Here is a 12,330-nt window from a genome sequence, read left to right as displayed (position 1 = left end):
GTAAAAAGAAAGGTGTAGGTAACATCAGGAAAAACAACTGGTGATCAGGCATGTCCCTAGAGCATTGTCTGTCCCTTCTAAGGGTGGGAATGGGGATGGGGGTCTCCAGGTCTTCATATCTTCATATGTTTGAAACAGTTCAAGATGAACTCAACAGCAGAGGACTAAGAAGCAAATGTAGGTAAGATTTTATTATTTAAAGATAGCTGGTGTAGAAAACTAAAAGACTTTTTTGAAAAATGCTTCTGACTCATGTCTGTCTCTGAGTCGAATCTTCCACTCTATGCTTTATAAAAATTACCTATTAATTGATTTGGGGCCTGGCAAGGAGAAGAAACCCCTCTGCCAATTTTTATCTAGAAAATTTCCCTAAAACACTTGGGAAAGTCATTTTACCTCTTTAAGCTTGTTCCTTTATTTGTAAAATGGGAACAATCATGCATAGCTTTCAAGGCTGTTGTGGGGATATATGTGAATCAAATATAGTGGGCATTCAATAAATGGTAACAATTGTCTCTTAACCTTTTATGGATCCTTCAAAACTTAGATACATGAATCTCCCTGGTTCAGAAAAAACCCTTGATAAAGACGAACTTGATTCTTCCTGTCCTGATTGGCCTCAGTTTCCCCATCTGAAAAAAGTCATGTTAGATTAGCATCAAATTGGCATTCCATTGCCCAAAGCTGGCCTGAGGATATATTTTATTTGGCCCACATTAGTTTTAAGAAGAAAACGGAGCCAGGAATTGAAAATGAAGATGTTTTACATAGAATTCTAATTTTCCAGTTTCTCTTGAAAAATCAGAAGCTGTGGCAACACCAAGCCCACAAACCTGCCTGGCAGTGACCCACAAGGGCCTAAAGGAGGCTACCCACCATAGGTAAGACATGTGTTCTCCGTTTGCCAGGATCTACCTGGCCTTATTCATTCATTTATATGATCTGCTTGGCCTGGTAGGCATTTCAGTTTGTGGCCCTCTGGACAGCTGGAAACTGTCTATGCCTGGTACAGAGCACACAATTACGGAATCAGTGAATCCCTGTACTATCTCCCTCTATAACTCTTTCTTATCTGGCCATAATAAGAAATCCAAGTTTGTGTTTATTTGTGGTAGTTATTGAATAACTGATTTTCACTTTGAGAAATGAATTGAATAAGTCCTTTCTGGCAGTCAAGATAGACTAGGTTAGGCTGTGGTAACAAACAATGCCCAAATACCAGTGGCTTAAAACAGCAAAGGTTTATTTCCTGCTTACTGACATAGACTTAGACACAAAAATGAATATACTCTCCTGTTTTCACGTGCATGGAGACAGACATGAATGCATAGGTATATACAGAATTGTGTGTCAAAAACCTGGAACAAGAACGCATGCAAAAAAGTATTTAGATACTGGTCAGCTTAAACTGCGCAGCTTTTTCTTTCTTGGGGATTTATAAAGGTCCCAGGACCCAAGGAGGGGAACAAGAATACCCACTTTCGGCCAAGGAAATGCCCACACTACAAAAGGAACTAAAAGCTAACGAAGCACCTGAAAGCTTAAAAAAAAAAAAAGCCTGAAGCTTGTACTACATTAAACCCCATGCATAAATCCATAAGAAAAATACCAAATATTCAGTGCCTGCGGGCTATTGTGTCCCTGCTCCAGCATGGCAGCCTCCACCTCTGGGCTCCTAGCTCAAGAGGGAGATGGATCCCAGATGCCCAATAGGCAGAGCAATGGAGGGGGCTGGGCTGGGTTGGAGAGAGGGGCCAACAGGCTGGAATCCTCTTCCTCCAGCAGGAGCTATAGGCAGGAAGGAAGGGGACAGGACCAGATCACATCCATTTCCCCTCCCAACAACCCCCTCTTTTTACCCCATCCAATCCAGGTCTCATCCTTGTTCTCCTGGTTTATTGGGCAGACCTCCTCCTGCTGATATTCTACCTTCAGTCTTGCCTCCTCCAATCCCTCCATCAAAACCACCATAGGTGTCCTCAGGGTCTCTAAATATGTCCCTGCCTAGTTCAGAAACCTTTCCTGGCCTTTCACACACAGTTGCTGTTCTAGACTTCTAAGCCTGGCATGCCAGATCTCTGTGATTAAAAGCCTCTCTAGCCTCATCTCTCTCTGTTCCAGCAGTTCCTTTAGGCCAGTTTGCCCAGTTCACCATTTGGATAGGAGAATTCCCATCCTTCTCTCTCCCCCTAGTTGTTTCTCCCTCCCCAAGTTTTCTCTAGTCTTCTCCAGGGTTGTCACTGACCCTTTTGAAGGCATCTGGGTCCCCCAACTAGAAAGGAAGCTCCTGGAAGGCAGCTATCAGACCTCCTCTCAGGCTAGACCCTTGTTATCTCTTCAGTCCCTCTCCAGACTTCAGCAGGCAGCTTGGGTCCAGAGAGATAATTGGGCTGTAGTCAGGAGACCAGGCCCTGAGGTTGTCTCGCTATATACCCTTGGGCAAGTCCCTGCCCCTTTAAGGGCTTCACTTTCCTTGACATCAAGTTACTGGCCATTTGCTGTTCAGCACAAAACTGGTAAAACATCCACTGAACAACCCTCAACTGCAATCCTAGGGTCCAGACTGAGGAGCCTCGGGTCCTGGGTCTTGAGGACGTTCAATTTGCTGACACCACTCCCCCGTCCCCCATCTCCTTGGTTAGTCTTTGCTTATACCAGTGACCTTCATTTTCCCCACCATTCCTATCCCATCCTCTCCTTCTAGGGAGCAGGTTACCTGGAGGGCCACAGGGATGGAGCAGAGAGATCCAGGCAGGGTTGGGGGGGATGGAAGGGGTCAGGCGGGGAGGCTGGGATGAATCTTTCAGCCCCACAAGGGCCTCAGCTGCCTCCCGCTGCAGCTGCCACTCTGAGGGGGCAGATGTCCAGGCCAGGCAAGAGTCTCCAGGGGCCTGCAAAGGAAAGGGAGAGAAGCAGATTGGGAACCCCTACTTCTGCTCACCCTCCAAGTGTTCCCTCAGGCCTTGGTTCTTTCACAGTCCCTTGCTCCTTCCTCCCCCAGGCTCGACCTCCTCCCAGGGTCCTGGATCCTATTTCTTTTCCAGGACCTGTGGCTGTAGCAGAAGAGGGTCTGTGGTGCTACAAGACTGGAGTATCAGAGTTGAGCATCTAGAAACAGGAAAGAAGATGCCAGGGATAAACACATGAACAGACATGTACACATGGAAAGGGGGCAGATATTCTGATCTGGGATTCAAGAGCCTACTGGAGCATTAGTCTTTGTGGGCTTGAGCACGTCCTGTACCCTGTCTTGTCCTGCTTTGTTTTCTGTAAAATGAAAATTCCTGCCACCTCTTTCCTCCCAGGGCTACTGTGAGGATTTTAAAAAATTGATAAAACACCTAGAGGTACTGGGATTACTGTCCCTGCCCTTATGAGTCTGGTTTCCCAGTTCCCCAACCCCCATATAACTTGAAGAAGAGCTTGGCCCACCTTTAGGAAGCTTTCTCCAATGGCCTTTGGCCTCTCTTCTGCGCCTTTAAAGCTCTCACCATCATGGGCCCTCATTTCAGCAGGCAATTCTACCCCATCTTATCTCTTTAAGTGTATTTAATAACCACTGTTTGTTCAAGGCGAGGGCCTGTGCTAGGTGTAGTCCATACATTATTGCTAATTCTTAATGACAACCAGTGAGGTAATAGTGTCTCCCATTTACTAACAGGAAAATGGGCTCAGAGAGGTACAAATACTTGTCCAAAGGTTCACAGCTAGGAAATGGCAGAGTTAGGAGAGTTCTGCCTCACCTATTAGTCTGAGATCTTTTCTTTTTTATCATCCACTATGGTGTCCAGCACAGGGGTAGGCTAATGATAAATACATATCCTTCTCTCCTTACTCACGTGCAGGGCAGATTAGGGGGCCCTTGGGGCTCTCCAGAAAGAGGAGCCATCAATACTGGGCGAGATCCTGGGCAAGTTGGCAGGGGCCCCTGAGTGGGCAGCCGGAGGGAGGTGCCAGGGTCAAAGCCTAATGAGGACAAGAGAATGCAGAGTGTATAGGGGTCAGAAGATATGGCTTCTGTCCTCTCTCCCCCCACCTGTGTCTTCTTCCCTTTCTCTTACTGATACAGCAGCAAATTGGCACTCAAGTTATCTGCTGAATGAATGTTGAATTATCATCTTACCAGGGAAGGGATGCAGAGGGACAGCAGGTTCTTGGCGTAGAAAGCGGCACACCACTGGGGGTGGCATGGAGAGACCTGGAGGCAGCCAGTATCCAGGGGCCCACGAGCCCCGAGGCACTGGAGTCCAGGGCAAAGGCAAGGCTTCTGAGGGACGGCTGAGCAGTAGAGGCCCATGGGAGTTGTCCTGCAATGGCAGAGGGCACAGGTTGGAGTTAAGTACAAGGCTGGAGAAGGAGTGGCATGTTCTGGGATGGGAGTAGGGCTCCAAAACTTTAGATCTGAGAGGGCCTTAAAGTCCCACCCTCTCATTTTGCCCACAGAAGAGGAGTTATTTGCCCAAGATAACATAGCAAGTCAGAGCTGGGGCTAGAATGCAGGTGTGGAAGGCACAGAGGAAGGGGCAGGAGCTAGGGTGGGAGTCACTCCCTCAAGGCCCAGGCTCTCCTTACCTTCCCAGGGGATGTCAGTGCCAGTGGGGCTGCCCCATGGGGTGTCTGAGGCAGGGGTGCTATGTTCTCCTTTCCAGCTGTGTGGAACCAGGGAGAGCTCTAGTGAGCCCTTTCTCCTGATCCCTATCCTACCCCAACTGCAAACTATGTTCTTATTTCTTCCTGGCTATTTTCTACTCACAGATCTCTCTGCATCCTCCCAACAGTTGGTCACATTTTATAGTTGATGAGGCTGAGGCCCAGAGAGTCGAAACACCTTGCCCAAGGTCACACACTAATTCAGTGGCAGGATTAATTCCCTACTCATACTTTCTACACCCAAATCCCTGTCCCATTCCTGGCCAGAGACACTCACAGGGGACCCCTGGTCGAGTGGCTCCCTTCTTGACATGGCTAGCAGCTTTGAGAGGGGCTGCTCCTCTTTTCATCAGTCCCTGAGCCAGGTGCCTCTTTAGCTGAGCCTCCTGCTGCCTCCTCAAGGCCACCTGGGCAGCCATGACTCTTCTGCGCTCCCTAAAAGGGGGCAAGGGGTCACAAGTCAGCCACCCTTTAGAGGCGGCTCATATTCATCTCCTCTCTGGACCTCATACTCACAGGATGAGGACACATTTGTGACACTCGCAAGCCTGAAAGAGGCAGAGGCGCTTGTGGCCCTTAAGGTGGGCAGTGACGCCATGGTTGCGGCAGCGGGCACAGGTTGGAGAGCGACTGACAGCTCTTCTGGGGATGAGCTCCATGCCTTGGGGAGCTCTGGGCTCACTCCCTAGGGCAGAGTCTGAGGAGCAGTGGTGGTTAGCAGGCATTTCATTGGGTTCCATGGATCTAGAGGCAGGAGTGGAGGGTCAGGACAGCCTTGTGGACACTGCCCTAACCAACCCTCCTGCCTCTGGGCGGCCACGTTTGTGGTTCTCCATCCTGCCCACCTCTGGGACCCAGCTTTCCCCCTGGCTTCTCCCTTCTTCACCCCTTGACTTTTCTTAGGTATCCTCCTTCCTAAGAAACCCCTTTCCTCTTTCCTTTCTCATGTGTTCTTTCAACCCAAACATTACTCTCTTTTGCTCACCAGCACACTTTCCCATGCATAAATCCCAGTTTCAGGCATACTCCTGCCCTTCATCAATTCCTACACCTCCTTTCCAGAAGCACCCTTTTCCATCCAACAGTTTTTCCTGGAATCCTCTGCATCCTCTTCCACAATGATCATCCTGTTGTACATTTTCCCAATTTCTACAAATATTTTTATGCTCCCCTTTAATTCTTAGTCTCATGTAGGCCCTGTAATTCAATTTCCCCTGGTGCGCCTTCAGTCTGACCTAGTTCTTGCACCTTTTTATCAGAACCCTCTCTTGCACCCCCAGTAGTTATTATTCTCATGAACTCTCTACCCTACTTTCCATAGTTATTTTCACTCACCCCTTCATTCCTTGGAGAAATGTTTACTGAGCCCTCGCCATGTGCCAGGCCCTGATATAGGCCATATTTCTCTCTTGCACCCACACGGCGCCCAGGCTTTCATGCAAACCCGTGCAGTCGCTGCACCCCATGCTTCATGCTCCTGTGCCCACTTCCAACAATTAATCTCCTACATCGCCCATCCCACCGCCCCCTCCTCCTCATGTCGCCAGTACTCGCGTGCACTCCTTCCAGCAGCCGTCCCCCACCCCGCCCCCGACGCTGGGCCTGTGGCCCCACCTGGCTCCAGGGTCTAGGGAGGGGGTGGGGCACGGGGAAGGCGCCGAGGGGCTCGCGGGGTGTGGGAGGGGAGAAGAGGGGCGCGAGGAGCGCGAGGGAGAGGCAGGGGAATGGGGGGAGGGGGCGGTGTCCAGAGCAAGACAGAGGAAGGAAAAGGGAGAGGGAGGGGAGCCGTCGTGTTCAAGCCGCCAGTCCACGGTTACCACAGCTTCGAGCGGAGTCAGACTCAGTCAGAAGAAGGCCAAGGATGGGGCGAGGAAGTGGCAAGAAAGTGGCGAGAGGAACGGTCGCGCTGGCACTGATTTTCCTGCCCCTTCTCACAGGGACCAATTAGCTTCAAGCGCCGCCTCCTGCGGCAGAGGCAGACGACCAATGCCCTTCGAGATCCCGCACGGACGGCCGGCCCCTTCCCCGCCACAGTCTTCTCCACGCGCCAAGCTATCAGGCCAGCCAATGGAGCTTCGAGTTGAGTCTCCAGCCCCTCCCCCCCGCTGGCCTTCCCAGGCTGTGCTTCCCCTTTTGCGGGGTGGGAGGGTGGCCAATGGGGCATCGAGTATCGTCTCCAGATGGAGGCTGGCCTGGCCCCGGCCCCGCCCCTGGACGTTGACCCAGACTCCTTTGGGCACCGGCAGCCTCGCCCTGTAGGCCTGTGCCCCCAGCCTCCATTGCTCTAGGGCTCGTCTCTGCGTGGAAGCCAGTGTTTTTTCCCATTTTTCTCCCATTTCTCTCTCAGTGCCTCAACTCCTGAGCTACGCTTCTCCTTTTGTGTGTCTCCTCAACCCCGTGATTTCCCCTTTTCATTACCAGGTCCCACCTTTTCAGGTCGGGCCCCTTTCCTTGTGTCTCTTCCCGTCTGTGTGTCAGTTCTGATGTTCCTAACCTCGACCTTCCCTTTCTCTCGGACTCTCGCTCTCTGCTTGTCCGTCCTGCTGGTTTTCATACCCACTTTCTCCCCGTGCTTCATTCGCTGGTCGTCAGGCCACCGTCCCCGCTTTCTTTGCTTCCGAGAAGCCCCTAGTTGGTGTCTTTCCGGCCTTCTCTGCCCTGTGTGTGCATCTCCCTCTTGGATTTCACCTCTCTCGAGGCTCCCCTCCCTGTGTATCTCTGTTAGACCCATCTCAGGCTTTCCCTCTTCCTCCTGTCTGCGTTGTCCCCTTTTCCCGTGCATCCTGCCCAGTCTCCTTTTCTCTTTCACCCTTTGAGATCGTCCCCCCTGAGAGCCCTGTCTTTGTGCTCCACTCCTCATTCTCCTGTCCCTCCACTTGTGCTCTCTCTGCTGGTCCTCCTTTGTCTCCCTGCAAGGTTCCATTCCGTCAGTTAGCTCCTCCTTCTCTCTCTAGGTTTGTCTGTTGTAGGGGTGACGTCCCCTCTGACCACTTCCTTGAAGATTTCATTTTAGTCTTTTCTGGTTGTGTCCCCAGATTATTGGGTTCTGTCGTTTTGCATACCAGGTGATGTGTGTCATCTTCTCTGGATGGCCTAACCTTTCTATGTGATCCTTTGTTGGCCTCATTTCCCCTTCCCATGTCCCATCTTTTCTCTGCATCTTAGCCTCTTTGTTTGACACAGATCTCTATGTGTGGCATTCCAGACAGAAAAGGGTGGCAGAAGTGACCTCTAGCTGGACTACTGTGCAGGGGAGCCATACTAGAGAAAATTGGAAGGGTTGTTTGGGGACAGTCTGGAGGGTTGGGTTTGGGGGAGGCTTGAAAGCCAGCTAAAGAGGTTAAACTTGATCCTTTGGAGGGGGGAGGGAAGGGAGCCAACATTTATAGAGTGCTTAACACTTGCCCAGCACTTTATATTAATAATCTTATTAACCGTTACAATGACCCTATGGGATGTATTATCAATCTATTTTATAAATAAGGAAGCAGGCTCAGAATTCAACAAGTTACACACAGCTATTAGTGGAGGGATAAAGATTCCAACCTAGGTCTATGACTCCAGAGCCTGTGAACTTTGTACTCTCTTCTGCATTGTTTTAGTTAGTTATTCCCACTAATTCCCATTCCACACTTTCATTCCCTAACCCTCCCAGAGGCAGTCAGTCTAAGGTAGTTAATGTGTATCTTTTGGGTTGTGTGTGCTCTTGCAAGATGTGTAGTGTTTTATGTGTGTGAGTTTTTAATTTATGCCAGTGATGTTATGTCATTTACTAAAAATAATTAGCACTGCACTTTTACAGTCTATCCATGTACAAATCATGTGTACATCTAATCAGTTGCTTCTAGCTGCCATGTGATGGTCTGTGGTGTGCCTTCCCTGAGTGTTACCATTCACTTGGTCTCAGGGAGGGATGCTGTCATTGCCTCAACTCATTGTCACCACAATAATGTTGCATCCTCATACATGTTCCTTTGTAGAAGAGGGTGGAAATTTTCATTATGTATATATAGGGTGTACCAGAAATGGCTTTTTATAAACCTAAGTTGATTAAGTGTTGTCAGATTCCTCCCTTAAATGCTGAGACACTGATCAGTATTCTCATCTCCTCTGTTCCTCGGGGTCCAGAAGAGGGTCTTATCCCCACCCCATGAGCAGCAGTGCACGAGGGTCCCTTTATCCCCACAGTCCTGCCAACATGTGTTTGTTTCCAGCTTTCTGGTCTATGCCAGTCTGACAGATGTACGTTTGGTATATTGCATTTCCTGGATTACTGTTGGGTTTGAGTGTCTCTTTTTACGTTTGTTAGCCTTTCTTGTTTGCTCTTCTGCAGATTGCCTCTTCATGTGCTTGGCCCATTTTCCTAGCAGGGCACTCTTTTTCTTGTTGATTTTCAGGAGATTCTTGGCCATTTTTGTTAGTTTAAGCCATTGCATATATTCTTCTCATGCCAATTTTGACATTTCATATTATTTTAGATATTTATCTCCTTCAGAATTTCAAATTTATAAATGTAGAATTGTTAATGATACTTTTATGATTTATAAAACATCCGATGTCTGTCATTTCCCATTTTTCATTCTGTATTTTATTTGCATCTTCTCTCTTGATCAGATTTGCCAGAGAACTATCTTATTAATCTTTTTAAAGAATGCATGTTGGTTTTTTGGTGATAACATTTGTTGTTGTTATTGTTAACTATTTCTTTGATTTCTGCTATCATCTTTATTTCCATTCTTTTTTGGGGGAGAGAGTTTGCTTTGTTGCTCCTTATAGTTTAGGAGGGGGTTTGCTTTGTTACTCTTGAGCTAATTCATGAACATATTTATTTTTTAATCCTTCTTGTTTCCTGATAAATGTATTTATTCAATTTTATTTTTACTAAAAAAATTTATTTTTGGCAGCTGGACTGTATGGGAATCTGTACCCTTGACCTTGCTGATATAACACTGTGCTGTAGCTGATAATTGTATTTAAAAGTATAAATTTATTTCTAAATACTGCTTTAGTTGTGTACCAAATTTTGTTGTGCAGTTTAAAAAAAAGCTTTTGATTTTGAAATGATTATTGGCTCACGGGAAGTTGTGAAATGGTACATAAATCCCTTAACCCTTCCTCCAGCTTCCTTATGGGGACATCTTCTATAACTGCAGTATGTGAGCAGGAGATTGATATTGGTACAATACTCTTAACTACACTAGAGAACTTATTCAGTTTTCAACAGATTTTACATGCACTTGTGTGTGTGTGTGCATGTGTGAATGAGATATGTAGTATGTTTATTATTCAGTTCTAAATACTTTTTAATTTTCCTATCAAATCAAGGGTTATTTAGTAATATGTTGATTAACTTCCACACACACAGGAGTTTTAAGTGTCCGTTTGTTGTTCTGATCTCATTGCTTTTGTCTGGAGAACAGCCTATGTAATAGTGATACTTTGGATAAGCCATTGTCCTCTGCTCAGCACTGTGTCCCATGGGAGGACCTAAGTGGGAGAATGAGGGTCGTGTTTTGAGAAGCAAACATGGTGGGTGAGGATTAGATTAGAGGGGAAACTATAGAGATGGGAGTACCTGAAGGTCTTAGGGAGCCTGCATCACAGAAAATGACACAATCAACTTTCTGCTTCAAAAACAGTGACCCAGAGGCAGGTGGACAAAGAATTCAGGACTGACAAGAACGGAGCTTGGGACCCAGACTGAAGAGTTTCCAGACTGACCTCTAGCATCCAGGACCCAGACGCAGGACCATGAGACCTCAGTGTATGAGACCTGTGCAGCTGCTCTGCCTCCTAGGGGCCATCTCCACTCTGCCTCGTATGTCCTCGGGCTGGGTGTTATAAGACCCAAAAAGTTGGGAGGCTGGATTCATGTCACAGGGGGTACGAGAGCTGGATATCTGGGTCCCTCAGGGGACAGGATGTGTGAAGATTGAGTTTTTGATTGACAAGTAGGGGCGGAGAGGGTGATGTGAGGGGCAGATGACTGGAACAGCATTCTCTCTTTAGGGTCTGGAGCTCTTTTGTGCTATGAAGCAACTGCCTCAGCCTTCAGAGCTGTTGCTTTCCATGATTGGAAGTGGCTTCTGATGAGGAGCATGGTGTGTAAGCTGAGAGAGGGCTGTGAGGAGACACTAGTATTCATCGAGACAGGTGAAGTGGGGTGGGTTTGATACATTTTCATGCTCTTCTGCCCCCTGGCTCTACTCCCAGCACCTAGGAATGGAGTTCCTGATATTTACCTCATTATATGTTTGGGGATAATATCAGACACTGGAAGGAGAGGGGCAGGGCCCAGCTGGTTGTGGTGTGAGGTGGATAAGACTGCAGAATGGAGTTGGGCAAATCCTCAGAGGAGGGGGGCAATCTGGGGGAGAGGAAAAGGGTGATCACAAGGGAGAGAGGAGCAGAGTGGCTCCTGCAGGGAAAGGAATGAGGAGATACAGATGCAGATCCCTCCATCATCTGACCCTTAAGAAGCTGCAGTGAGTGGACACTGGGGAGAGTCAAAGCTGGTGATGGGGTAGGGTGGGTACAGGAAGAGCAGGAGGGAGGGTGGGATGGTAGACACTGGGTGAGGCCAACAACACTGATCAGAGCTCTCTAATCCTCTGTTCCTCAGGGACCACAAAGGGAGTTGTGGGTTTTAAAGGCTGCAGCTCAGCCTTATCTTATCCCCCGCAAATCTCCTACCTCGTTTCACCGCCTGGAGTGTCCATTGCCTCCTATAGCCATGTCTGCCGGACCTATCTCTGCAACAATCTCACCAACTTGGAGCCTTTTGTGAAACTCAAGGCCACAGATTCCAAGTCTATAGCATTTTCTTCTCATAATTGCCCAACATGTGTGGGACAGCACACTAAGGAATGCCTCCCAAATTTTGTCACCACCAGTTCTTGCCCCTACACCGCCCCTAAGTGTTACAGTTCCACCTTAAAATTTCAGGCAGGTGAGAGAAGAGGAACTTTTTCAAATGCTTACTCTATGCCTTGTGCTGTCTAGTGCCATTGTGTCTCTGAGAGAGGCTGGTGGGATTTTGAGATGGGATTGGGGTTGCAGGGGACCAGGCACATGAATTGTGAGGAGGAAGGGGTAAGTCTCTGGTGCCTAAGTCTCTGGTGGGAGAGCAGGATCCTGGTTTGCAAGGGGCCTCCGGGAAGAGGGCAGGGCTCTTGAGTCTTGGAAGTGTTCCCGACTCCTCCCTCTCTTACAGGGTTTCTCAATACCACCTTCCTCCTCATGGGCTGTGCTCGTGAACATCAAAAGATTTTAGGAGATTTTCAGTATATTGGGAGCATCAAAGTGACTGAGGTCCTCAACATCTTAGAGAAGTCTCAGATTATTGATGCAGGATCTTCCAGTCGAGATCCTGCTTGGGGCCTCCTCTTAGGCCTCCTGCTTGCCTTCAGCGACTGACCATCTAGTTGCACCAGACAAACAACCAGAACCCTTTGTATAACCAAATAAAGTCACAGAGTTACCTTTCTGCTTTGTTCTGTGGTCTGTGAGAGTGTGGAGGCATGGAAGATGTGAGGAGGGCCAAACATATCCAGGGAGGTGGAGTTGCCCAGGGGAAGAGGATCCTGGCAAAGTGACAGTGTCATGCCCAGCAACCAGGAGGAACTCAAGTATTCCTTTATCTACCCCCCCTTCCTTTAGGGACCCGAGCTCTAGCCTGAG

General features: G+C 48.4%; 2 protein-coding genes across 2 annotated transcripts; one reads left to right on the top strand and one right to left on the bottom strand.

Moving 5' to 3' along the window:
* Positions 1-1,675: 1,675 nt before the first annotated feature.
* On the bottom strand, positions 1,676-5,390 carry DMRTC2 (DMRT like family C2). The gene is made up of 8 exons (XM_063113222.1): positions 5,167-5,390; positions 4,928-5,085; positions 4,573-4,649; positions 4,124-4,307; positions 3,840-3,966; positions 3,048-3,108; positions 2,717-2,891; positions 1,676-1,788 (listed from the first exon to the last, which is right to left on the bottom strand). The coding sequence occupies exons 1-8, from the start codon at positions 5,388-5,390 to the stop codon at positions 1,676-1,678; spliced, it is 1,119 nt and encodes a 372-aa protein (XP_062969292.1).
* Positions 5,391-10,401: 5,011 nt separating this feature from the next.
* On the top strand, positions 10,402-12,066 carry LYPD4 (LY6/PLAUR domain containing 4). The gene is made up of 4 exons (XM_063108990.1): positions 10,402-10,468; positions 10,660-10,803; positions 11,273-11,599; positions 11,864-12,066. The coding sequence occupies exons 1-4, from the start codon at positions 10,402-10,404 to the stop codon at positions 12,064-12,066; spliced, it is 741 nt and encodes a 246-aa protein (XP_062965060.1).
* Positions 12,067-12,330: the final 264 nt, after the last annotated feature.

This window comes from Cynocephalus volans, chromosome 10, assembly GCF_027409185.1.
Source record: "Cynocephalus volans isolate mCynVol1 chromosome 10, mCynVol1.pri, whole genome shotgun sequence".
NCBI classification, from domain to species: Eukaryota; Metazoa; Chordata; class Mammalia; order Dermoptera; family Cynocephalidae; genus Cynocephalus; species Cynocephalus volans.
This window is presented reverse-complemented; position numbering and strand designations above follow the sequence as displayed.

Excerpts from the sequence above, each read along its gene's own strand:
- LYPD4 (XM_063108990.1), top strand. The coding sequence starts at position 10,402 with ATGAGACCTCAGTGTATGAGACCTGTGCAGCTGCTCTGCCTCCTAGGG. Across the intron at positions 10,469-10,659 it reads GGCCATCTCCACTCTGCCTC|GGTCTGGAGCTCTTTTGTGC; the intron begins GTATGTCCTCGG and ends TTCTCTCTTTAG. Across the intron at positions 11,600-11,863 it reads CACCTTAAAATTTCAGGCAG|GGTTTCTCAATACCACCTTC; the intron begins GTGAGAGAAGAG and ends CCTCTCTTACAG.
- DMRTC2 (XM_063113222.1), bottom strand. The coding sequence starts at position 5,390 with ATGGAACCCAATGAAATGCCTGCTAACCACCACTGCTCCTCAGACTCT. Across the intron at positions 4,308-4,572 it reads CACTGACATCCCCTGGGAAG|GACAACTCCCATGGGCCTCT; the intron begins GTAAGGAGAGCC and ends CTGCCATTGCAG. Across the intron at positions 3,967-4,123 it reads CCCTCTGCATCCCTTCCCTG|GCTTTGACCCTGGCACCTCC; the intron begins GTAAGATGATAA and ends TGTCCTCATTAG.